This window comes from Mauremys mutica, chromosome 10 (genome assembly GCF_020497125.1).
Source record: "Mauremys mutica isolate MM-2020 ecotype Southern chromosome 10, ASM2049712v1, whole genome shotgun sequence".
Taxonomy (NCBI): domain Eukaryota; kingdom Metazoa; phylum Chordata; order Testudines; family Geoemydidae; genus Mauremys; species Mauremys mutica.
The window spans coordinates 31,234,771-31,262,044 of NC_059081.1; the positions used below are offsets into that span (position 1 = coordinate 31,234,771).

At 44.1% G+C, this 27,274-nt stretch overlaps 1 protein-coding gene and 1 long non-coding RNA gene across 5 annotated transcripts in view; one reads left to right on the forward strand and one right to left on the reverse strand.

The window, feature by feature from the left end:
• TANC1 (tetratricopeptide repeat, ankyrin repeat and coiled-coil containing 1) overlaps window positions 1–20,216 on the forward strand; it is a 188,309-nt gene extending 168,093 nt beyond the window's left edge. Inside the window, exons 22-26 of the mRNA XM_044978309.1 lie at window positions 8,555–8,687; window positions 11,856–11,947; window positions 14,084–14,230; window positions 15,056–15,156; window positions 17,411–20,216. Coding sequence (XP_044834244.1) covers window positions 8,555–8,687; window positions 11,856–11,947; window positions 14,084–14,230; window positions 15,056–15,156; window positions 17,411–18,845 — 1,908 coding nt within the window. The 3' untranslated portion in view covers window positions 18,846–20,216. The remainder of the gene's footprint in view (window positions 1–8,554; window positions 8,688–11,855; window positions 11,948–14,083; window positions 14,231–15,055; window positions 15,157–17,410) is intronic.
• Window positions 948–27,274, reverse strand: LOC123343300. Of its 4 annotated transcripts, none has more exons than XR_006572183.1 (4): window positions 27,146–27,274; window positions 20,357–20,506; window positions 5,150–7,281; window positions 948–3,504 (listed from the first exon to the last, which is right to left on the reverse strand). It is a non-coding gene; the product is annotated as an uncharacterized LOC123343300 (long non-coding RNA). The 4 variants fall into 4 exon arrangements; XR_006572184.1 differs by lacking the exon at window positions 27,146–27,274 and adding an exon at window positions 26,646–26,720; XR_006572185.1 differs by lacking the exon at window positions 27,146–27,274 and having other exon boundaries at window positions 5,150–5,248; window positions 6,943–7,281; window positions 20,357–21,518.

Genomic DNA, 27,274 nt, shown 5'->3' on the forward strand with positions numbered 1-27,274 from the left:
AGTAGGTAGGTTGACGGAAGAGTTCTTCTGCTGACCTGGCACTGTCTATACTGGAAGTTAGATCAGCAGAGATACGTCTGTCAGGGTATGGGGTTTTTTTACATCCATGAGAGATGTAGCTATGTCAATGTACGTTTTCAGTGTAGATGATCCCTGAATCAGGTCAGGAAACCCACCCCCACCTGTACCCCTGTCTCTGGATATATCTAGTGCTCTTTAGACCTTAGTTGCAGGCTTCCTCTAAGAAAGGGAGGCTTTCGGAGACTTTTGGTAAGGTTCCAGAAAGAGGACTCTCATCTTAAGGAGCCAGCTCCTAAAAGACCCAGGGCCCCTGTGAGATGTATGGTCTTGGAAACCTCTACCTCTTGGTTCAGTACAGCACAGGCAAAGGACTCCTCCTCTGGGACTGGCAAGGCTGGAAAGTCCCACAGCTCGAAGGAGAGAGATGGCTCTGACGGGGCCTCTGTACCATCTTCAAGGGACAAGGCGAAAAATTATGTTGCGTGTCTGTCACAGATTCTGTGACCTCTGTGACTTTTTCAATGGCCGGTGCGGCTGACTCCAGGGCTTACCTTGGGGGTGTCCCTGCAGTTCCTAGGCAGAGGGGTCATGGGGCTCTGTGTGCTGCCCCTGCCTGAAGACACAGCCCCTGCAGCTCCCATTGGCTGCAGTTCCAGGCCAATGGGAGCTGCGGAGCTGGCACTCGTGGCGGGAGCAGCGTGCAGAGCCCCCCTGGCCCTCCCTCCCCCCTAGGAGCTGCAGGGACATGCTGCCGATCCGGGGAGCTGCACAGAGCTGGGCTGGGAGTTTGCCATCCCTGCCAACCCTCCCCGCCCCCCAGCACCAGGGAGGGTCCCAGGCCGCGCATCGCCACCTGCCTCCCCCCCCCCCCCAGCACCAGCGGGGGTCCTGGGCAACCCCCCACCCCAGCCCCCGTTGTGCCCCTGGACTTCTTCCCCAGAGCACTCCTGGACCAAGTTTTAGTTAGGGGTATATAGTACAAATTATGAACAGGTCACAGGCTGTGAATTTTTGTTTACTGCCCGTGTCCTGTCCATGACTTTTACTAAAATACCCATGACTAAAATGTAGCCGTAATCCATAAGCACTCCAGTCTGGCACCCTCTGGCATAGCCTTGCTGTCAGTACCTATCCATTCAGCATCCTTGATACTGAGCAAGTAAGGGTGCCACACACACCAGCACCTGCACTGGTACAGCCCCAATCAGCAATACAGTCTGCTTCGGCTACTGCGTGAATACCCTTACTTGGTACCACATGGAATCTGATACGCTAAGGCCCTGTCTGTAACTGACTAAATGAAGTCCCTGCTCCTCATGGGTACTGAGTATCTCTTGGTACTGACACCCTGATCTCCAGATCACCATTGTTCTCTGGTACTCGAGGAATCTTGACCTTTTCTGTGTGCTCCCCCATTGGAGGATATTGAAGAGGATGAAGACTTCCAGTCAGTCTCTTCTATTTCTGAATAAGGTTCTCTGACATAGCCTTATAGGAACCCATTCTTTGACCGTCATAAGGAAGATCATCATGCTTGGCAACAAGGATGGTGGAACCAACCTGGCATGCCACCGGCACTTCCATATGTCCCCACTCCCCATGGCTACATTGAGACCCTGGGTTGCTTATTGGCAGCAATTCACAACAAGTGCTGTTTCATAGGGAAGCGAAATCTGTACAGTCCTCTCCTCCCCAACAAACCCCTCTCCCCAACAAGAAGAGACATCTGAGGAGCAGGAGGCCACTTCTCAAACACCTATTTCATCCTTGTCTCTAGACAAGATGATTATTGCCCCCACCACGTTCAATGGCTGACAGTTTCCATCAGTTTCATGACCTTATAATGAGAGTAGCTGACACTCTTCAGATTCCATTCATAGTACAAGCTGCTGGATATCCTGCAGTCACCAACATCCTCCAGGGTGGTGTTACCCATTAAAAAGGTGCTCTGGATCCAGCTAAGACTGTGTGCCAGACACCTGCTACCATTCCGCCAAGGTGTAAACAGGCAGGTAAGAAATATTATGTTCCCTTAATTACTCTGATTTTTTTTGTTCTCCCGCATTCCCTCCCGTCCCCCCAAACTCCCTAGTGGTGGATGCGATAAATGAGCATGGTAAGTAACACTTCTGGAAAGTCTACTTCATATGACAAGGACCAACAGAGACTGGACCTTTTTGGATAGAAGTTCTATTCATCCGCAACCCTGCAATTTAAGATCATGAACTATCAGGCAATCATGGCCAAATATAATTTTACAAACTATAATAGATTTACAGCCTTTATTGAACATCTGCTGCAGAAACATAGGGAACAATTCCAGTCCATCATTTCACAGGGCCAGAAACCTCTCTTCAAACAGCCTTGAATGCTGTGGACACTACTGCCAGGAACATCTTCATGGCAGTTGTTATGCTCGGCATTTTGGCTCCAACTCTCGGGGATTCTGAGAGAAGTTCAGAAAACTGTTGAGGACCTCCTCTTCAACGGTCATAAGCTTTTTTCGGAGACCGTGGATGAATCCTTGTACACACTAAAGGACTCTAGGGCTACTTTACGATCACTGGTCATGTACAAATAAGAGAAGATTTACTAGGTTACAGACTGCCCAGAGATGGTGTCCTGCTCAGTTCTCTGGAATCCGTAGATCCACTTAATTCCACAGAGAGAGTGCCATTCACTTGCATTCCATGAGCACTCAGTCATCTTCAAAGGAATAGTTCCAACGGGTCAGTCAAGGGATTGAATCCTCGCATGCCTGGTTTTACAGCTGCATCCATTTGCCCACCTCCCCCCGCTTTTAGAGACCTCCTTTCCCATTTCCAACATGCTTGAAGGTGGATCACTACAGAGAAGTAATTCATAGAGGTCATAACATTGGGCTATGCCATCCATTTTACATCCCTCTCTCCCTTCTTCTCTTCCCATTTCCCCATCCCTTTTTGGGGACCCCGCTCACTGGTTTTATTGAGACAAGAAATGAACTTTGTCCTTCAATAAGGAGCAATAGAGACAGTTCCACCTCCTCATAAGGACAAAGGGTTTTACTCAAAGTATTTCCTTTTGCCAAAGAAGGATGGAGGATTGAGACCGATCTTGGATCTAAGACTTTTAAACAAATTTGTAAAGTCTCAGAAGTTCAGAATGGTGACTGGCAGCTATAATTCCTTCACTAGAGGAAGGGGATTGGTTTTTGGCCCTCGACCTACAAGATGCCTATTTCCATATAATGATACCTCCATCACACAGGAAATACCTATTTGTCACTTTAGTCCAGGATCATTTCCAGTACAGAGTTCTTCCCTTCAGCTTTTCTTCAGCTCCAATGGTGTTCTCAAAAGTCCTGGCAGCAGTGGCTGCTTACCTCAGATGAGAAGCAATCCTTGTCTTCCTGTACCTCAACAAATGATTATTCAAGCTTGTTCCTACGAAGCAGTGCTATCTTCCATCCAGACATCCCATGTTCTTTTCCAGGAATTGTGTCTCCAGTTGAATGTAAAAAAAAACAAAAACATGTTAATCCCTGTACAGAAGATAGTTATAGGCGCATCCTTGGACTGATTGATAGTCAGGACCTACCTTCCCATAGAAAGATTCATAAGTTTGTTGGGTCTGATAGGCAAAGGTCAGGGGAGCCCTTGACGCATGATAAGGAGCTGTCTATAGTTCTTGTGACACATGGTAGTTTGCACCTCCATGACTGATTGCTTAAGGCTATGTGTCTGCTGCTTGCAGGGTTGGCTCAGAGTGACTTGTTTTCCAGCCAGAGACACCTTACAGGCATGTGACGGTTCCTCTTCAAGTGAGCAACTCCTTGGACTGGTAGAAAGATCAACTCAACGTCTGTGCAATCATTCCCTTCTGTCACCCAGATCCATCAGTAACTATGACAATAGATGCACTGTTGGGATGGGAAGCTCACCTCAGTGCTCTGATGACCCAGGGCAGATGGACATCTAAGGAAACCAGTCTCCATATAATTCTGTTGGAACTCAGGGCAGTCAGGAATGCTTGCTTTCATTTCTTATCCCACATTGGGGCAAATCAATCACAGGCATGATGGGCAACGTATCCTGCATGTATATCAACACGCAGGGAGGAGCAAGATCCCCCTCCCTGCGCGCCGAAACCATGAAACTATGGCACTGGTGTATAGCCCATCAGATCCAAATTTCAGCTGTCTACCTCCCACGTAGTCAGAACACCACAGCCAATATTCTCAGCAGATGCTTCTCCCAGGACTAAGAATGGGAGCTGCACTCTCAAATTTTTCACAGCTATTCTGAAGATGGGGTCTTCCAAACATGGATCTCTTTGCCACCTCCAGGAACAAGAAGTGGGGGTGTAGGGCACCACTCTGTGGGAGACTCCTTTCTTCTATCTAACTGAGAAACTAGAGGTGTGGGGGGAGGGAGTGCTACAGCACCCCCACGTTTTATGCAGGGCTTCGCTGCCGGCCCCCAACCTAGGGACCCCTGCCGCCATGGTCCCAGGCTCCGGCTAGCAGTGGAGTTTAATTGTAAACCGATAAGTCTGATGCTTATTGGTTAACCGGTTAAACTTTTACATCCCTACTTGTTATGATGCAACTGTTGTTCATCCCCTGCAAAGGGTGAGAGTACATTCTGCCAAATCAGCAGCAACATCCACAGCATTACTCAAGAATGTGCCAGTATCTGAGTTATGTAGGGCTATTACAAAGGCTTCAGTACGTACATTTTCTAAACTTGGTACTACAGTACTGTCTTCAATTCTAGACTCAGTTCTGAAGCTCCCTCTGCTCATAAGCAACCTGAAGTGGAGCACCCAAAGGGACACTACTTAAAGAAGAAGAGATTACTCACTGTGTGTAGTAACTGTGGTTCCTCCAGATGTGTGTCCCTGCGGGTGCTCCACTACTCACCCTCCTTCCCCTCTGCTTCAGACTGTTCTCTAGGGGATGTTCAAGTGGAGAAGGAACTGAGGACAGTTTCCCATACATTGCTATATAGCCTTGGTGTGTGGGCACATGCTTGGGCCAAATGGACACGACTAGTAGAAAATCTCTGAACAAGATTCAGGAGATGCATGCATACTTGAAGCGAAGCACCTGTAGGGACATATATCTTGAAGAACTGCAATTACTCACTTTGTGCAGTAACCTCTTCTGATGCCCTTGTGCTTTACAGTATTTCATAACGGGTATCTTAAATCTCCATAAGAAAAACACCAAGTTTGTACATCTGATCTACTGGAATTAAAAGAAAAAGAAAGAAAACAAAACAAAAAAGTCTGCTAGACCGTGGAAAATATCCTTTCTCTTTGTCTCTGTGTAACTCTTCTTAAAATAGCCTTCCAATGCCCACATTGGGTAACAATGTTGAGCAAAGACCCTAAATGAAAGGGACATATAAAGAAAATAATGGTGCATGAAGGCTGAAATTGAGTGGTTCATTTCTGTATCATAAAGAGCACTTTCTCTAATCCTAGTGTAGATATCCTGCATTCTTGATGTGGTAGTGTTTATGATTATGATGATAATACCACATAGTGTTTGTTAAGCTTTTTTTCTGTTAATCTCACAACATTCTGTAAAGGTGGCTAAACATTATTATCCAGTCTTTATAAGTGCAGAAAACTAAGGTGTTGAGGTAAATTTGCAGCATGAACTAAGGCAAATCAGACACTTCAGTGCTGAGACTACACCTTAGGTCTCCACTTCCAGTCTTGTACCCTATCCACTGCACTCCACTGCTTCCTTAGTTTATATTATAAGTATTACAGGTGGAGCAGTGATTAATTTGAAACTGAAATAAGATATGTCTATAACTGTTACAGCCAATATATGGTAACTTCAGAGTCCATGATTTAAACTTTTCAAATTTGCATTCATGAGGTGAGGCTCTCAGCAATAAAACATAATTAAGCCAAACTGGCAGAAGTTAAGCTTCTAGGAGTTAACTGGTAGGATAGGTAATGTACTTCTTACCTGCAAGGAGATGATTCACTTCAGGTTTGAAGATCATGTCAGAACACTAGTGGGAAGGACATGCACTATACCAAATCCAGCAATTAAATGGGGAACCTAGAGCCTGAGCTTTCAACCTCTTACTCATATGGAGGTAGCCTTTACTCAGGCTAGAGCATGTCTACCCATGCAGTTGCTTCAGAATAGCTATTTAGGAAGAGTCAAACCTCTAAAGGTCCACATGTGGAGTTACTCAGAAATAGCTATTGTACTTTAAATTCACACTCCACCTTAATCTGAATTAATTTACACAAGTCTGTAGTTGATTTTGAGCGAGTGGTTGTTAATGGATTTTGGAAGGCACTATGCTCAGCCTCCTCATGAGTGTATTTCTAACAGGCAGAAGGAATCCTCAGGCCTCCTAGTAGGATTTGGGGTGTATCCCCTCTGTTCAGTTGGGAGCCTTTTTGGGAGTACTGTAGTTAACATACTATATTAGCCACTGTGTAATCAAAACATTGGTGTTTCAGTATTTGCACATATACTTCTGAGTGAATAGTGGCTTATGAAATGACATTAACAAAAATTAAATATGAAGTAAATATTTCCAACCAGCACATGTTGTGTGGGAACATAGCTGTTAGATTGTTTAAAAATAAATCTGTTTTCTCCTCTAACTGGTGTCTCTCTTGCATGTTAAAGTTCCAATATTGCTACTTTTTACTGACTATATATTTTTGGAGGGTGGGGGTGTTGGATGCACTGTCTATATTCATGAAAAACACTTAGTCCATATGTGCTGAGAACAGTGTGATGAAGCTCAGAAACACATAATTTACTTGGAACAGTTTTCCTGCTTAAATGACTTCAGAATCCTAGGAATTTCCAGTAGTAGCAAAGTAGTAGTAGCAGCACTCTGCCAGGAGGAGGACATTGACCAGAGTTTCCATTGCTGGCCCCTACACGCACCTCACCTCAGATCCAGAATCCCCATCCATCAGCAACAAGAGGAAGAGAGAACCAGTCTTTAGACTCCCCAGCCTGGATGGTGACATTACATCTTGTATGTGACTTAACATCTCCTGTGCTACCAAAGGTCCTTACTGTTATCTCTGGGATGAGATTGGTCACCAGCCGGAGCAGCTCAAACTGCCAGTCAATCTAGCAGACAGTTGCACTAGGAGTTACCATCTTCTTTCACCTTGTATGTCTGGGCAGCTTGATCTCTGGGTCAGGGTGGCAGCCAACAGCATAGACTGTTGGAGGTAGTGGAAAGGCTCATCCAGCAAACCAGCAGCACCAGGACCTGGGGGCTGTGAATGACAAGGATACTTAATGTCTAACTTCAGGTTATATCATTATCAGCCATAGAAAGCAATTGTTAGGCTCCTTATTCAAGGAACTATTGCTGGCCATTAACCACCTTGCTATTACTGTCATTTCTTGTACTTCCCACTTTCAAGAATGGTTATTGAGAAGTTAATGATGGGCCAATTCCAGCTACTCTTGGGTACCACAAATTTCTGATGCATTTATTTTTATTCAGCATTGGACATCTTTTTTACTTTTTACATTTCTGTTTTTACCACTTTGTGTTTTAGTTTATGTCTATACTGCATTTTAAAACTTGCGGTCCCAAGTCTCAGAGCTCAGATCGAGCACTACAGAACCAAAAATAACAGTGTAGATGTTTGGGTTCAGGCTGGAGCTTGAGTTCTGAAACTCTCTCTCCTCCTGGGACTTCAGAGCCCCAGCTCCAGCTGCTGCGTATATATAGCTGCTTATTTTAAGCCTGAGTTTGTAGACTCTGAGACTTGCTAATGTGGGCTTTAGAATGCAGTGTAGACATGCCCTTAATTTCTTAACTGCAACATCAAACTGCTCCACTGATAAGTGGTGTAGAAATTAATAAATGTTACTGCTTTAGTTTTCTTCTTGCATTCAAAAAGCCAATGTCTGTTATCACAAAAAATTGAAGCATGTAATTAAACTTGGGCATTTTAAATAATCCATGTTTAAGTGAATGTTACTTAAAAATAGCCTGTACATTCTTCTTTATTGTATTTGTATGCCATTCTTCCCCAAACACATCAGAACAAATTTGGTACTGTAGTTTCACACTTGTCATTTTAATGTCACAACATACTGTGACATGCTATCAAAACCTCTGTTAATTATCCTGAAGCCCATATGGTCTGTGCAGGGCTCCTCTATATTTTCATCCCAGTTTTATAATCTTGGACACTAGCAGCCATACCAGTATGTTGAAGCTCATGATGAGAACAAATGGGAGAGTGAACATGTAGTGTTGGCCTTATAGTGTCTTGTATATATTTTCTACTGACATGAAGACAGAAAAAGATTATTATTTATCACTGAAGTTAATGCAGTAAAATTAGGAATGTGGCTATTGCCTTCTCCTTCCCTTCCCTTCCGGGGTAAAAAGACAAAAGAGGATTTAACTTATTTTAGAGACTGACTTTATTTAATGGGGTCTCCAAGTAGGATTAAGAAGTGGCTTCACTATTCTGCCTCTCATGTTGAAAGTTTTGAAAGGTTTTATCCAGTCTCCTTCCTTTTTCCCAGGTGCAGTATTTAGTAGAGAAGGGTGCAGTGATTGAACACGTAGACTACAGTGGAATGCGTCCATTAGACAGAGCAATTGGATGTCGAAATACGTCGGTAGTGGTCACACTACTTAGAAAAGGCGCCAAATTAGGTTAGTAAGCCCATCTATATCATCAAAGCACAATTTTTGTTTGTGTTGTTTTTGTTTTGAAGGGAAAGAATTAAATGTGTGCTATAGTGCAATAATTGTCATTTTTCTAAAACAGAGTTTTTGAATGGAAGTCTATAAAACATATTACATACAAAAACCGACTTTCAAAGAACTCTAAGTAAAGCACTCCAAAGTTAGAAAATGCCAGTTTTATGGTTACCCATGCAACCATAATTGTGTCTCCTTGTGCATTGAATGCTGAACATAGTGAGCATTTAATTTAAAAGACTGAATCAAAATTCTTATGCACAAGGGCAGGGGCTGAATTACTGTTATGCGGGCAACCCTAATTCTGGTATTTCTAAAATCTTGAGTGCATGACTTTGCAACCTTAAGAATGTTCATTTAATGTAGATTTTTGTATGGAACTTTCTAGAGTTTTTTTAAAAGGAAAAAGGTAAACAAAAATTCTGTGGCATCCAGCTGTAACAACTGACCCATTATCATCAAGTGTCAAACCCTGAACCCTCAACACTGCAAGCCAGATTGCTGCCTCTTGAACTTCAGGATCTAAATATTTTAGCACGCACATGCTCTCTGCCTTGCTTCCTTTGCCTCTTTCTCTGGAATTGGAGGGAGCTCTGTCCCCATGTGGTGCCCCTTGAGACGAGCTGTGAGGGAGAATGAGCCACTGGGGCTAGGTGCGGGATCTGGGGGCAGTTCATGGTGGGGAGGAGGCCAGGACTGGTTTGCTCTCTCCTTCTGCCACATGATGTTGCTACAGGGGCATGGGCTATGAACTAGGTCCCACTAACTACATGTGCTCTGTCAGCTCCTGGGAATTCCCAGTGCAGTGTGTGCTACTGGTGATGCTGATTTGACAGCAGTATTGCCAGTCCAGACTTAGAATTTTTATATTCAGTTGTTATTTTGGTGTGCTGCATTTTCCTCGGGAATGCAAACAAGAGAAGGAAATGGTGAATTTTTTATCAGTTTATATCTCAGCAAAAGGTGAATGGAATTTTATGGGAAAAAGAAAAAGGCATGTATGTAGTCTCAGGGCATTCCTGCTACCAAAATAATGCTGCAAACAAGGGAGGTGAGAGCTTCTCAAAGAAAATGTCTCAAGAATAGTTTGTAATGGAAGCTGTTAGGCAACCTAAATATAGGGGTTGTTACTAGAGCCTGCCTAAAAAGGGAATTTTCTGCCCCAGGGAAAATGTCAGAGTTTTTTGGGGGGTGGGAAGGGGTGGAAGGTAAATATCTAAATTTTTCACTGGACAGAAATTCTCAACAATTCTGTTTTGGGTGAACCAAAACAGATTTTTTTTGGCTTGCTAACTGCCTTCCTGGAAGTTTGTCAATTTTACTCTCTCCCTGCAGGCAGAAAGTGAAATCGAGCCTTCCAGGCAGGCAGCTGGGGGGCTGTCATTTTGATTTTTTTCCTAGCAGAAAACAGAAATTTTTGCATGGGAAAATTTCTAATTGTGCAAAAGGGGATTTTTCATTTGGAAATCATCTTCAGCCAGCCCTAGTTGCTTCTAGCTTTTCTTCATGTTTTGGTTCTAATAAAAAATTTCACTTCCATAACTTTTGGGGCTTCCATTAATTTAAATACACCTCTACCCCGATATAACGCGGTCCGATATAACATGAATTCAGATATAACGCGGTAAAGCAATGCTCCGAGGGGGCGGGGCTGCGCACTCTGGCGGATCAAAGCAAGTTTGATATAACGCAGTTTCACCTAAAACACAGTAAGATTTTTTGGCTCCCAAGGACAGTGTTATATCAGGGTAGAGGTGTAGTTGTATAATAGGTATTTAGCATATGAAAATCTTTTCCAGACATTAATTCAGTGCATAGCTCAAGAGCTAGGTGATCAGAGCACTTTGGACACTTTTTTTCACGTGATAGCCACATGTTTTAAAGCCAATGAATCTGTACCAGCCTTGCTGGTCCAGTTGTATGAAATATATGTAGTGTATTAAGCAAACAATCATTTTTTTTGTTCCCACTTCTGTATTTCCCATCTTAACACTTCGAACCTTGACTATAGCAGGAGGCTGTGGAGCCTCAAGAAAGCAAACTGGTACTAATGCTCAAGAAGGGGCTTTTCCCTTTAATACTTAGAGAATACATGATGGTATGGTAAAGAATTTATCCACATTTATTTGGAGTAGGGCCATTACATGCTAGTGGCTAGACATGAATTATGAAGTCATCCCAAAAGGGTACCGATAAAGCTGTTTATACCATGCCATAGGATGTTGTTCTGAAAAACCATTTTCGAACTTTCAGAGGTTATTTAAAATTGTATTGATATTATTTTTAATCTTCCATCTGTGAAACCAGGTGTCTTAGTTAGCAGGACTCTGCAGTTAGGATTCGGAGAATAGAAATAATTTTTAGAGGTTTCTAAAATTATAATCTAAAATAGCTTTTCTGTACACACTACTGTTCTGATTTTAAGATCTCATATCTCACTATCTACTAGGATGGGCTAGAATAAAAAAACTTATATCACTGTTATAGGGAGAGGTGAGAATACTGGGCTTCTAATGACATAAAGGCCCTGTTTTTAGCCCTCATGGACTTAATCCATGGATTCCAGCATGAAATCCGGGACTGATAATATTCAATCCTTGACCCATGAGATGTTTATCTTTTCTGAAGAGAAATTCCACGTTTGGGTTTTGTGTTACATTGCAGCTGTTTGAAAATGCTCAAAGATTTGGAATATTAACAGTCCTGGGGGCAACGGATTAGAGGGCAGAGGGCAGGTGAGGTGGTCAGTTGCCTGAGGAATGCAATTAATTAATGGCTCTAGTTTATCCTGTGGTTCAGCAGTTAATTATGTGGCTATTACTACTGTGTGTTTGTGTATGTGATTGCTACTGAGTCTGGGAACCTTTAAACCACAGTTCAGGAAAGCATCCTTATTTAGGACTGCACTTAAACACATGCTTCGGGACCTAAAGCAGGGCAAACACACTTGAACCATTAATACCAGGCTGCTGTATGTATAAGCATTTCTACAATCATTCATCACTTGTGGAATATCCACTGAAGTTTTGAGTGTGAAACTATGTTGGAAACAAGCCTAGTTTTTTTTTCTAGTAATATCAGAAATGTCTTTTGAAAAATATTTAATATTTTAACTTGCAGGAAATGCAGCGTGGGCAATGGCAACTTCTAAACCTGATATTCTGATTATTCTACTACAGAAGTTGATGGAAGAAGGAAACATAATGTACAAAGTAGGTAGATTCTTATTTTCATTGCTAACTGAATGTTGTAAGTGTGCTATTACTCAAAAGTAGGTAATGATTGTTAAAACACCTGCTTTGTCTTTAAGAAAGTATTGATAATAAGGTATATGCAACCTCCTTCCCTCATGTTGTGGGGTATGGGAACCAAGGAGCTTTGACAGAAAATATCCTTCCCCTGTAAGAGAGAAATTGATTGGGAACACTCAGATCTTGGAAAAATGGATAAAAGGATTTGACCTGGATTTCCTTTACTATGCTTCAAGTTGTTCATTGAAATATTGGTGGTAATTAGTTATTCCTTAAAATGGCAGAAAGCTAATTTGCACATATCCTATTGAATTCGGTATGAACAAAATACATAAAGCATATCCTTTTGTTAAGATACTTCTCTGCATATCATTTGTTTAAATATGAATTGAGCAAACTTTAGCATGCCTGATAAATGCTTTTCTCTGGTGAGAGATTGTTTCACAAGAAGTGAATTGGAAATGTCTTAAGTTGTGTGACATTCTTTCTGTATTTCGTTAGTGTAATATGCCCATGTAATACCCATGGAAGCTATCATTCAAAGGCCATTTTAGCCATGGGATTTGAAATCCAGGGGGTCACCCCTTGGAAGGACTGCAAAGGTCTGCCTCTACATCTTTATTGCTACTTCTGACCTGCATCTGCAAAAAACAGAAAAAAATGCAAAAGAGAGGCTCCTTATGACCTAAATAAGTGTATTTCAAACCCATTTTATTTTTATCTCTTTTCAGGGGTTATTATTTTAAAGGTGTAACTGATTCTAGGGGAAGGGCTGATCTTGTGATTTTTAATTTTTGTATTTTTAAATTTTGTATTCGTTTTACTGAATTGTGTGGTGTTTTATGCATTATGGCCTAAGCCACTATATTAATGAACTCAAACTCAAAGCTTCATTGGTATACAGTGTTCAGGTATAAGAGTTCTATCCCTGATGCCTTCATGAGGCTGTAGTAGCATATATTTAGGACAGTTACATTAGTCTTCCCACTCCTTTAACTGCTTTCCTTTATAGCCTAAATTACCAAAAGTGATGGTTTTGGGGCACCCAACTTGAGGCATCTTAAAAGAGCTTGGTTTTCAGAAAGAATTGAGCGCACAGTCTCTGAAAATCAGGTCCCTATCAAGTATCTCAAGTTGGGTGCCTAAAAATTGATGTACCCAGAATAACTAGTCACTTTTGAAAATGTAGGCCTATTTTTATAGAGAGAGACACCATGAGAGAACTTATAACACAAGTTTATTATTTAGGCTAACACAAATTACAAAGCAATTATTAAAACAAGAAATTAACTATAAAATATTTTTAAAAAAGAAAAATATTTCAGTTTTATTAATTAAAACCCTTGCTAGTCCTTATCTAAATTCTCCTTCTGTAAGAAGCATTAGCAACATCTTCTCAGGGACATTTATCTAACCACAGAGATGTTTTCTGAATGTCTTTTGGATTCTTTTAGAATTTCCAGGACTTTAAAATTTGTTGGTAGTCGCTGGAGAAGGTTAGCTTCAGTTTTCAGTCTCTCTTAAGCAAGTCAAGATGTCCCTGCTTCCTTCCCCCCTGCAATTCCTTCCCTCCACCCCCCAGCAAATCACACAGCAGCAAGACACCTTCATTGTTTCAATTCCAGCTCCTAAATGAATTTGGGAGGTGTTGGAATCTACATTTGTATGTTGCTCTGGATATAGACTGTCCTTCCTCTGAGTTTATCCTGAGATTTTATAGGTAGGCACCACCCCCAATAAAAGGTGTGGCATAAAGGTATCATCTGGCCTGTAGAGTTTTGCTGTTTAGACTTTTAAGCCAATTGTTCAATTATCCTCTGTAAAACTGTTCCACATTAAATACCAGATCAAGAAGTTGTGTTATCAACAAGACCTTACATGTTTGAAGAACTCTGCTTTGGCACCAGTGCTACAAATTTAAATATAAATATTTGAATAACTATCCCTGTTTTTGAAGGAAAAAAAACTGTAAATACAAAATCTATAAAAATAGATTCTATTTGAAGAGCATCTGTTTAGCAAATGTCAACTCGGAATGATTAATATTGAGAAATTTACAAATCCAACTTCTAAAGCTCTTGTGTTCTAAACCTATAGAAAGGGAAGATGAAAGAAGCAGCTCAGCGATATCAGTATGCCTTAAGGAAGTTTCCTCGGGAAGGGTTTGGAGAAGAAATGAAAGCTTTCAATGAACTAAGAGTTTCCCTGTATTTAAACCTGTCACGGTGTCGCAGAAAAACAAATGTAAGTTCTTATTGTTGCTCTGTTGCTCATGTACTTGGAGTACTAGAAACCTCAATGAAGCTCACACCCCATAAATGTATAAAGGGCTAGCTAGTATGCTGTCCTTGCACCATGATGCTCTTGTGATTCTTGCTCTTCCTGCTGAGCTAAAGGAGGGGCAGGCAAAGCTACCACTGGGAGGATGTACAGAATACCCCTGTGGTACTAGCATGAAGTGAGGGGCAAGGGGAGAGGGGCAAACCATACAGGTGGGCAGATTACCTGTTACTCCAGAAGTGATTGCTACTTTCATGGGTCACTGCACATGTAAGTGCTGGGACCCCTTCCTTCCCAACCTATAGTACTAGTAAACTCCTTATCCACTGTTATTTCAGCCATCATCTACTGATTTTGAGCCCTATGTTACCACAACCAATGGGACTCCTCATAAAGTAAAGTAGTACTCAGGGCTTGTCTACATGGGTGAAATTGACCAGCATAGCTATTCCAGAATAACTGCCCTGCTTTTATTCTGGAATAGAGTGTTGACACAGGGGGCTATAACAGAATAGTTATTCTGGAATAGGTATGCTGGACAACTTCCCTGTGTAGATAAGCCTTAGGGGTGGCAGCATAAGGTCCATCCCGATTCTCCCCCCCCCTCTTTTTTTTTTTTTAACCCTCCAACTTTACTTTTGCCAATTTAAATAGTACTGTCTGAAGTGGGTAGGCTATGAGAGCTCTCAAGATTGTTTCTGGTAGTATCTGCAACTTACGTGCATGTAACATTTTAAAAATATTTAAATGTCACTGTATACATTGAAAATATAATTGCTATTAAATTAGGACTTTGGCATGGCAGAAGAGTTTGCTACCAAGGCACTTGATCTGAAACCCAAATCCTATGAAGCCTATTATGCTAGAGCAAGAGCCAAGAGAAACAGCAGGTACTGTCTGTGACTGTGTCTATAACATTTTTAAACAGCTAATTCACAGGTAAATTTAAGGTGCTTTAAGTTAGAGATACTTGCAAATTCTTTGACCCCTTTTCTTCTTTTCCATTTGTGTTTATTAATTTTGTTGGGAGTTAAGTGAATTTAATGCAAGTGAAAGGTGCCAGGTAGGCAGGATATTAAACAGTTGTTTCTGGAATTCCTCATGACACTTGTTTAAATAATGATGGTGAGAGTGAGTAAATGCCCAGTTTTGGTATCTACCTTTTTATAAATGACTGTAAATTAAGCTATATTCCCTTTTATCCTAGCCTTTTCCATAGGCCAAAAGCCTTCTTTGGGGTTTATCTTGGTGTTGACAAGCCAGTCACCTGGACTGAGCCAGCAGTAATCCATCAGCATTCCTTGCAGGGTACCAAAACTAGCTAACTGGATGGGTCAGCAGTAAAAACCCTGGAACTATTATAGATGACAGAATGCCAAAGGACAAGAAGCTGCTGAATGAGCAGCAGTCCAAGATGTAGGCAAGAGTGGGGCAGGGAAGAGTAGTTGTCAGCTCTTGGTAGTACTCCTGAGGACATTCTGCACACAAAAAAAAATTTAAAATTCTGTGCACGATATTTTAAAATTCTGCAAATGTTGTTTGTCAAATAAATGTGGAGGCTCCAGCATGGCATTGGGGAGCACAGGCCAGTGGCTGCACAGAGGTGGGAGATCACTGTGCAGTTCCCCCTGGTACATGGACTTGAGGGTGAGGCTGCACCCAAGGCTGACACAGCGCAAGGACTGGGCCTGCCCCAGAAACACTGCAGGGCCCTGCCCCTCCGTGCCAGGTGCACCAGGTGTGGGCAGGCAGGCTGAGCAAGGCAGGATCCAAGTGTGGAGGGGCTTAGTGTGGGGGTATCCAGATGGGGGTTGAGAGGATTCTGTGAGGAGCAATCTGGGTGCGGGGGAGATCTGGATGCACAGGGGCTTGTTGCGGGGTTCTGGGTGCAATGGTAATAGACTCTGCAGGGGTGGGTCCATGTGAAGGTGGTTGGGGCTTAGCGCGGGGGTCTGGGTGCAGGGGGGCTAGAGTTTGACAGGGGAGTCTGGGTGTGCAGAGGTCAGTGCGGGGACCAGCTGGGGGAGTGGGGCTCAGTGGGGTGGGGATCCAGGTGTGGGTGGCTCATCTAGGTACTTCAGGTGCAGAGGGAGGGGGGTTTTGAGTGTGGAGGGGTGAAGCTCAGTGGGATATGAGGTATGGGTATGGGGAGGGGGTCTGGATCCATGGGGGTTGGACAGATGGGGGAGCAACTCCCTGTACAGTGATCCCTCCCCCTGCAGCTGAGCAGCAATGGGTGCAGGAAAAGCGGGGAGGAGGGAGTTTGCATAGCTTCCTACAGCTACGGGTAGGTCTGACACAGCCCTGGATGCCGTGCAGGGGAAGAGGAAGTCCCATCCTCCCCAGCCCAGCCGGGGCTAGGAGCTGAGCCCAGCACAGTGTACGAGCCACCTCAGTCTTCCTCAGTCCCACCCTCTGCCCCACAGTGATTTACCTCTCTGCTGGCTGCCCTAGGCACCTGAAACATACTGCTGGGGAGGATCATGTGACCGCTGTTGTGTGGCTTCCCTTTGCTTCCCCATCAGAAAATCATTTTTCTGCAGGGAAGCAAAGAAATCTGCAGGCAACATAAATTCTGCACATGTGCAGTATTCCCCCAGGTGTATGGTGGGAACCTAACCCTCCAAAGACTCTGGTCCCAGCAAGAGGTACCTTTTCCCTTCTTCTCCTGCAGCCAGAGAGAGAGGGGTGCACTTATTCTGGGGTATGGAACATTACAAAGGAACTCAGTGTGCCAGTTAAAGTGAAGCACCTTTTGTGCTGAATTCCTTATCCCCTCCTGCTGCTGTGTCCAGTGCTGCCAGCTAACTCATTGCTTTTGCCTTCTTGAAGGGCTTCTGATCCTCCAATGGGATGGAATGGGAATGATATGGGACTTCTTTGTCTCTTTTCTCCTCATTCCTAAGGTGCCCTTTGAGTGTTGAGAATTCTCTAATTTCCTACCACCACATTAAGTAGCAGATACTTTTAAAAGACAATAGATCAAAGGGCTGCCTTGATGGGTAATAGAGAGCACAGCCAGTACACAATGGTGGAAGTTTAATTGCCCAAAGTTGTAATAATTTTTTTTAATTTTAGAGGGACAAGGTGGGTGAGGGGTTCTTTTGGAACAGTTTACTTTTATTTATTTTTTCCTTTACACAGACAGTTTCTTACAGCTCTTGCTGACCTACGTGAAGCCATAAAATTGTGCCCCAGTAATCAAGAAATCAAAAGGCTCCTAGCTAGAGTAGAAGAGGAGTGTAAACAGTTTCAGAGAACACAGCAACAAAAGCAACAGTCTCCACAGCCAGCACAGCAGAATGACTCTGACAATGAGGAGGTTCTTGTCCAAGGAGTGAATGATCATTTCAATCTTGAAGAAAGAGAAGAAGAATTTCCACACCATGATGACCCCTTTCCATCTTCACAGAGGCTGCAGCGTTCCCAGACAGCTTCTCCCTACAGCAGAACCCTTCAAGACGGCCTTCAGCAGAAAGCCAGACCCATGTCCCCTCAGAAAAAAAATGGGAGTAAATATCTGAAAGAACCAGGGTTGATCATGCAACCTACAAAGCAAGCACAGATTGTGAAAACTAATCAGCATTTGAATTCCATTCAGCCTGGATCAAGAACTGGAGCTACACTGTGTAGTGCAAAGACACCGTCTCCTTTTCAGCATCTTCCCACAAATGCTATGCCTGTCCGACACCCTGGAAATCTAACCAATAAAAGTCAGCATTTAGATGGGCCAAACACTTTATCATCTGGAAGCATTCCCACAGGTTTCAGCTCTGGACTGTACAATGAAAAGTTAGCATCCAACCAGAGTCCCCATTTACAGCATAGTGAGAGTCTCTCTTCTCACTCTTTCACAAGCAAGGCCAAAACCACTGATAGGCTTACTGTCCTTGCACCTTCAGTCATGGAGAAAGCAGCTCCAATTCAAGGAATTCAAATGAACTGCAGTGAAGCAAGGCAGCAAGCCTCTGTAACTAATGTCATCTCTTCTGGCTCTCCATCTAGCAGCATGATCGTTTCCAGCTCAACCAGTAGTTTAACTTCAAGCAGCAGCTTTTCAGATAGCGTGAAAGGGTTAGGGCCAGATGTTCGAATCAAGGAAAATAAAGTTAGTCAAGTTCAGAGTGGTACGACTGAACTCAGACCTCGGAATACACCGTTTATGGGGATCATGGATAAGACAGCAAGGTTCCAGCAGCAGAGTAATCAAACTAATCGCACTTGGCATTGTCAGGCATCTGAAGGGTTAATAAAAGATGCTTCTGGTGGGTTTGTTCAATCTGTAAACTGTGAGCAATTCTCTGCCAGACAGACAGGTGGATACAGTAATCAGACTAAAACTTCCTCTCCTGCTATTGCCCCGGGAGAAAATATCCAAAATGGAATGCAGCCTAAAGAACTTGAAGAGCTCAAGTGCCAAAAGCCTGCCCACTGTCAAGATACCAGGATGTCTAAAACTGTTCCTCATTTGTATCCAGATGCTATATCTGAACAGCAGTCTCATGTTAATAAGGAAGGTCATCTAAGTCCTGTCACTTCTGCAAAACCAAAGCGAGCTTTCATAGAGTCTAATGTATGAATATATCATTTTATATAATAACTGTTTGTAAAACTTAGCACATAACAGCATATTGATTACTTATGTTAATCACTACTATAGGGCTGTTTCATCATAGAATATTGTTTCTGCATAACATATTGATTATTATCTGGCCACTTTTCTAATTATGAGTAGGTTTTCCATGTTGGCCAGTATTATTCATAGAAATATGGGATACAACCACTTCCTTAAGAAGCTATACGTACCACCATGGAACAAGAATATTAACTGGTCAAATTTAACTAGAAATGCATTTACATGGTTAGCTAAGATTGTGAATGCACCGAATTGGGACCGTGAAAGAGGGGGAAAAAATTACTTTTCATTATATTCCATCCTTATTGTAAGACTTATAACATTTTCCTCTTATATAGGGCTTTAATCTTGGCTTTTGATTGTATTAAAAGTCATCACTTGCATAATAATCATAACTGTGCCTCTTTCTAGTACTTAAAATGCTTGATTCCAACAAAGTTATGAGGGTAAAATACATAGTATGTACCATCCAGGTCTGTAAATGACTGTTTTCTTATAAAAAAGATATAGTATTATTTCATTAGTTTGCTAGGGGGATTTAATTGGGATGCATGATGTAAATTTAGGAACTTTAAGTCACTTGTATATGAGTAAACTTTAAGTAGCTATGTTTTGACATGTAAATATTATATTTTTAATTACTACAAGAAACCAAGTAAATCCAGTAAATTACAGCGACAGATTTGCATGCATTTTTAAAAAAAGCTTCAACCATACTGGTTATTGCACTGAATATTATTATATTATGGCATGTTAACAGTATACCAGTAACCGCACTTTATATAGTTTACCTAAAATACCTTTGAGGTGCTACCTTAATACAAAATGATGTATTGTACATTCACAAAGAAGAGGTACAAGAATGAAATACTTTATAGAAACATTTTTATAGGAAGCCTGATGTATTATTTTGAGAATATAAAGATAAAAATTTGAGGAAAGGGGTAGGTGCGCATTTGCTTTGTAGGATGGGGTTAAATTTTTTTTTTCAGAGCTTAAGAGGAAAAAGGTTCTATATTTGCAAGAATGTTTTCAAAATGACTAGTTGTAATGACATTCCTGTGTGTAATAAAGGTTTGTGTTGTACAAGTTGGAATTTTCAACTTTTATTCCCATGTACAGTATGTATGTACGTTGTAAAAACAACCTTACACGTTTTTACAAATTCCTTAGGAGTTTGCATTATTACACCCTAGCTTATTTATTGTTTACTGTTTCTTTGATATTTGTACAAGTCTTGTTCTCTTCTTCAGTAGTTCTCTTTTTGCACTGCTACTGTATTTTTTTCCTTATGAAATAAAGACTATTAATATAGTGGGTTGAGAGGTGCACTCTTATTTTGTGTATTGTGTATAAAACTACCAACAGATGCACACAAATTAAATCAATGATGTGTATGTAGTACAGTTATAGAAAAGGGTCTGCTTGTAACTGCATTATATGATTCTCCTCACCTCCCATTTTTCCTGATGAGGCCCGTATAGCTTTACCAGTATCTTCTGAGGGTAAACACTGATGACTGAGGTCTGGAGAATATGCAGGATGATGTTTTGAAGGTGAAAGACGTGTCTTGATTGCCATCAGCTTCTCCAGTACAGTAGAACCTCAAAGATATGAACACCAGAGTTACGGACTGATGGTCAACCAGATGCCATGGGGATCCGGAAATAAGCTATCAGGCAGCAGCGGAGACGACAAACCCCCTAACGAATAGCGTACTGTACTGTGCCTATATTGCATCTTAAAGGTAGGCACATCTGGGCTTTCTGTTGCCACCCCACCTCCATGCACGGGGCAGGCACTTACTGGTAGGAGGTGGTGAATGCTGTTTTCCCCTCTTCCTCCCGCTAGCTGGGAGGGGGACAAGTTTTCAAACTCAGATCTCAGGAAAGAAACTTCCCAAGCTGCTACTGAAACCTGGCCTGGAGTGTAAGCTGCTGGAGCTCCTGCCTGCAAACTGCGCTGTGGACGAGCAGCTCAGTTTTAAAGGGCCTGCACCACGCACCCACTGACACTGCAGTGCCCCAGAGTGCCTCACTCAGCACCCTTGCAGCCAAGATTAAAGCCCTATATAAGAGGAAAATGTTATAAGTCTTACAATAAGGATGGAATATAAGGGTGATTAGCTGCAGTTGTGGAGCCAAGCATGCCTTCTTGGAGTCACTGCAGAAGCAAGTGAACTGGCTGCTCCATCAGAGAGATCAAGAGATGCTCTCAAGGCATGCTTAGAGTGTTCCTAGCTCTCCAACTAGATAGAGGAATTGCTCTTTATTTTCCAGAATATATTCGGCCCTGGAGGTTACCATGGACAATGAGTAGGAGTATCTGGTTAAACCGCTAAAATTTTTATCTGCTGCAAGGACTTGTCTGCACAGAGAAATTATAATGATGTATAAGATCAGGGGTGAATTTAAAATGTTGTAACTACATCAGTAAAAATCAGTGTATGGACACTCCTATTTTGATATGGGTGTCTTTTTCCAGTTTACCTTATGTTGTTTCAGAAGCAGTTTAAGCTAAACTGCAAAAGGCCAGTCTTAATCCAGAGTAAGGGTATGTCTACGCTACCCACGTTACAGCGCGGCTGCAGCAGTGCTGTGACATGGGCAGTGTAGACATGCTTTATCGCTGGGGGAGAGCTCTCCCGGCAATAAAAAATAAAAAATAAAAAAATCCCTAATGAGCAGTGGTAGCTTTATCCCGGCGATAAAGTGCTGTCTATACTGCCGCTTTTCAGAGCTAAAACTTTAGTTGTTCAGTTGTTTAGTTGTTGTTACACCCCTGAAGGACAAAAGTTTTAGCGCTGAAAGTGGCAGTGTAGACAGGGCCGACGAGAAGGGGGGGAAGCCAGTATAAATTACCGGGGCCCGGCGTTCCGGAAGGGGGCCCGGGGCCTGGCTTCGTCAGTCCTGTTTAGCCGGTCCACCCTTGCTGGTGGGCCCGAAAAAAAATTTTTCACTGGGGCCTGAACCTGCACTCGGCGGCCCTGAATGTAGACACAGCTTAAGAGCCTTCATATAGGGGTGTTATACCCGCATAGTTTAACTTTAAGCGCTGTAGTTATACTGATATAATTATCCTTGAAAAATCTCCTTTGTAGGCAAGCCCTAAATAAGAAAAGATTTTTCAGTCCAAAGCATCAAACTGCCTGGATTATTTATCTCCTAGAACTAAGGTTTGACTGAACTGAATTTACTTCTGTCAGCCAAAACCAGTGAGTGAGCCAGATGCCAGGTGCTGATAAAAATAAGTCAAACCACCCTTTGAGACCTGATAAAAATGATAGCAGCCTTCAGCTACCTGAAGCGAGGTTCCAAAGAGGATGGAGTTCTGCTGTTCTTAGTGGTGGCAGATGACAGAACAAGGAGCAATGGTCTCAAGTTGCAGTGGGGTAGGTCTAGATTGGATAGTAGGAAAAACTATTTCACTAGGAGGGTGGTGAAGCACTGGAATAGGTTACCTAGGGAGGTGGTGGAATCTCCTTCCTTAGAGGTTTTTAAGGCCCAGCTTGACAAAGCCCTGGCTGGGATGAATAAGTTGGGGTTGGTCCTACTTTGAGCAGGAGGTTGGACTAGATGACCACCTGAGGTCTCTTCCAACCCTAATCTTCTATGGTTCTATTAATCAGATTTACAAAAGCAGGGCCACTCAGACCTTCCTCAGCTGTTGCAGCTCAACAACCATTGTTAAAGTGGGCTGCTGTTTCCTTTCCTTGAAGATGTCAGAATGTTCAGACTTTCCTTGACAAAGATACCAAAGAAATGTGTAATACTGCCATCGTCCTGCTGTCAGATGCTAGGGGGTTCTGGGGTCACTCAGAGGGGAAGAGGAGGCAATAATGCATTCTTATACAGAAGTGACAGTGGTACACTTCCAATGTTCATCTTCTCTAGCTTTATCAGAGTCAGGAAGCATTGCTGAACATGGGAAATTGGGTGACGAGGGTCTAGCCAATATTGCAGGAGCCGTTTTAGGAGAAGACTTCCTATGAGATTAAGGGTATCTTGTTCTTCATCCCATTGCTCTTGCTGAAGATGTAGTGGAAAAGCAGATAAGGGTTGGGAGTAATCCCTCAAAAACCCCAGGATGTGTAAAAAGAACAAAGATTAAATCCTTAGGGAGCCCAGATGACTGTTCTTGGAGGTCTGTTGATGGGTCTGACTGAGACTATGGCCTGGTCTACACTACGCGTTTATACCGAATTTAGCAGTGTTAAACCGAATTAACCCTGCACCTGTCCACACAACGAAGCCCTTTATATTGATATAAAGGGCTCTTAATACCGGTATTTGTAATCCTCCCCGACGAGGGGAGTAGCACTGAAATCGGTATTGCCATGTCGGATTAGAGTTAGTGTGGCCGCAAATCGACGGTATTGGCCTCGGGCGCTATACCACAGTGCACCATTGTGACCTCTCTGGACAGCAATCTGAACTCAGATGCACTGGCCAGAGACAGGAAAAGCCCCGCGAACTTTTGAATTTCATTTCCCGTTTGCCCAGCGTGGAGCGCCGATCAGCACGGGTGACCATGCAGTCCCAGAATCCAAAAAGAGCTCCACCATGGACTGTACGGGAGATACTGGATCTGATCGCTGTATGGGGAGACAAATCTGTTCTATCAGAGCTCCGTTCCAAAAGATGAAATGCCACAGCATTTGAAAAAATCTCCAAGGCCAGAGGCCAGAGCAGGGACTCAGCGCAGTGCTGCGTGACAAGCGTAACAGAAAGCCAAAGAATCAAATGGACGCTCAGGGAGGGAGGGAGGACCGAGGACTCGAGCTATCCCACAGTTCCCGCAGTCTCTGAAAACTATTTGCATTCTTGGCTGAGCTCCCAGTGCCTGAAGGGTCAAAAACATTGTCGCGCGTGGTTCAGGGTATATGTCGTCAATTTCCTCCCCTCCTCCGCCCGTGAAAGAAAAGGGAAAAAAATCGTTTCTCGCCTTTTTTCAATGTCACCGTATGTCTACTGGATGCTGCTGGTAGACGCGGTGCTGCAGCGCTGAACAGCAGCATCTCCTCCCCTCCCCTTCCTGATGGCAGATGGTGCAATAGGCTTGGTAACCGTCCTCATCATCCCGTGAGTGCTCCTGGCTGGCCTCGGTGATTCCCTTCTTTAAGCTTTGTCTCCTGGAGATTCAGTCCTGCCTGGAATATCAGAGCAGCTGGAGGCTGCCTCCCCGTCATTTTATCTCAATAAAGTCAGTGTTTCTTATTCATGCATTCTTTATTATTTCATCACACAAATGGGGGGATAACTGCCACAGTAGCCCAGGAGGGGTGGGGGAGGAGGGAAGCAAGGGGTGGGGTTGTTGCAGGGGCACCCTGTAGAATGGCATGCAGCTCATCATTTCTGCAGGATCTCTGGGGCTCTGACCCGGAGCGGCTGTCCACTCTGGTTCTTTAGTAGGCTTGCCCTATATTCTAGGCAGGACTGACTCTACTTTTAGACAAAACGTAAAGAAGGGAATGATCTGGGGAGTCATTCCCATTTTTGTCCATGTGCCCCCGGCCGACCTCAGCGAGGCCAGCCAGGAGCACCCATGATAGCAGCAGATGGTACAATAGGACTGGTAACCGTCATTAACAATTTCCAAAGCAGCGGACAGTGCAATAGGGCTGGTAACAGTCTCTGCTACCTTGCAAAGGCAAATGAATGCTGCTGTGTAGCACTGCAATACTGCGTCTGTCAGCAGCATCCAGTACACAAACAGTGAGAGTGAAAAAAGGCTAAATGGGCTCCATGGTTGCCATGCTATGGCATCTGCCAGGGCAATCCAGGGAAAAAGGGCGGGTAATGATTGTCTGCCATTACTTTCATGAAGGACTGAGTGACTACATTTACCCACAATCACCTGTGACAGTGTGTTTGCCCCATCATGCATTGGGATCTCAACCCAGAATTCCAATGGGTGGGGGAGACTGCGGGAACTATGGGATAGCTACCCCCAGGGCAATGCGCCGGAAATTGACGCTAGCCTCAGTACATCGATGCACACTGCCGAATTAATGTGCTTAGTGTGGCCACGTGCACTTGACTTTATATAATCTGTTTCCAAATACCGGTTTCTCTAAATTTGGAATAATCCTGTAGTGTAGTCATACCCTATGCTGTGGACTGAGGAGGACTGAGCCCATTGATTAGGACCTACCCTCTTCATTTGCAAAAAGGGAGCAGATGTGGGCTGAGGTACATTTGGCAGCACTGCTACATGAGCTGTGTGTGTCATTTTCCCAGAGCCCTTCTCTAGTGTCTTGCTCAACAGTGCCTCCTGCATAAGGAGACTTCTTTTGTGGCAAGTATCTACATCCCATACAAGTTTTAGCAGAATAACATTTTAGGCAGTAGAAAGACGCAGCAATCCATCAGAAGAAAATGTATAGGGGTAAGAAATACACATTTTCTCCGCCGGGTTAGCCATAGGGGTGGAGCAGAACTACCCTAACTCTAACCAAACTGAGCAAAAGATTTTTATTTTAATAATACATCATCTCTCCATCACTAGAATTAACTATGTATTTTAAAAGGGGGGCAACTCCTTAAAGGTGAACTGTTTCATAACATTTTAATAGATTACAGGGTTACTATTTTTAAACCCTATTTACATATCTAGTTTGAAAGGTTATGGGGTTGCACACTGAGACGTGTAACTCTCCTACAGGATGATGGTGGAGGGGACTGATTCTCCTCCAATTCATATAAATTTAAATAAATACTTGCAATGAAATTACACTCCTAATTTACACTAGAGGACAGGGACATGTTGTGAATCAGGCTTACAGTTTATAATGCATTTGCTAGGGAAGGTGGCAGAGAAGCTTGTGAGGCAATCCTAACTTTGGTAGGTCCTGATATTTGAGTCCTGCATGATGTTTGCTTTCTTGTGTCATTCATATTTAGTAGAATAGCATTACTCCCATTCGTAGGCTGACATACTGCAGCTGAAAAATGGGTGGAATTTTTCAAAGGTACATTAAAAAAACAGGAAGAGGCAATGGGGGGCTAGACTGTGTCCCCTAGATCCAGAAACATCACATTACCAACCTTTCAGTATGGAAATTAGGTCAACTACCTCCCTGGGCCCCCTGTGTCCCTGGATCGTGCAGAGTGCTCCCCAGTGAGTAACTAACTAGACAAGGAGGTGAAAGAAGCTGATGGAGAAGGCGATGAGGCAGTGAAATGTTATGCTGGAGGGAGTGAGCGAGAGCCTAGTTGGAATAGGATGGCACTTTCCTCAAGTACCAGAGCAGCAACAGCTTTCCTTCCACCCTTTGAGGCAGCTGTGTACTAGCCTTCGGCTTTTGGTCAGGGTGAGGTTAGAGCATCAAAGACCTTGTCAGTGTGTAATAAAGTCAAAAGTCCTGGTATAGGAATCACAGAAGCTGGGCTCAGACTCCGTCTTGAAGCCACAACTACAAAGGATTAATTGAACTGGGAGGGGGGGGCCATGCGCTACTGCAGCAGTTCGAGGTCCACAATGTGGTTTTTGGGGGCCAAACCCCGGAGCCACAGTGCAGTGTGGGACAGAAGCGCCGAGCGCCCCCCCCCGTGGCTGACTCCAGCAGCCTGCAGGCGTAGCGCCTCCTGACCAACCCCCCAGCCTGTCCCTTCCCGCGCGTGTTTATAGCGCGGCGGGGTGCGAGCCCCGCGCTACTGCAGGCCTCAGAGACTAGCGCAGGACGTGCCCGCCAGCAACCACCCGCCCCGTAACTCGGCCGGCGGTGACACGCGCAGCGCTAACCTGCCCAACGCCTCGGGACAGGCCCACCCGGGTAACAGGCCAGCGGCACCACCCCGCCCCCCGCAGACAGCCCCGTTGCAGACTTTTGCCACCCGCCCCCCCCCCCCCGTAAACTGCCCGTTTGTCGTTTTCATCCCCCCCCCCCCCAGCGCGCGGCCGGTGTAGCACGTTAATACACTAGCCCGGCAGCGCTCCCGTAACACTTTGGGGGGGGGAGGCGGACTCTAGCTGCGCGGCAGCCGCGGTTGTGACAGGAGCTCCGCGCTGTGGGGAAACCCGGCCCGGCGGCTCTGTTGTCCCCTCGCCCACCCTAAGCGGCTGGGCCCAGGCGCCTCCGGCTGCGCCCCACAGACGCGGTGCCAGCGCCGAGCACCGCCCCTGAGGCCCCGCAGGCTCCCGTAGCATGAGGGCTGCGGCGGCCGCCTAGTGTACGTTTACCATCGTTCAGGGGACCGGAAAGAGGCCATGGGGGGGGGGCGGCGGGGGCAGGGGGTACTCACTGGCGGGGGGCGGGGGGGGCAGTGTCCGCTGGCACAAGCCCAAGGCGCAACCTCAGCCGCCGCGGGCGGGCTCCAGGGGCGGGACCTGGCGAGCAACCGGGGTCTTCCTGAGCAGCAGCTCGGTGCGCT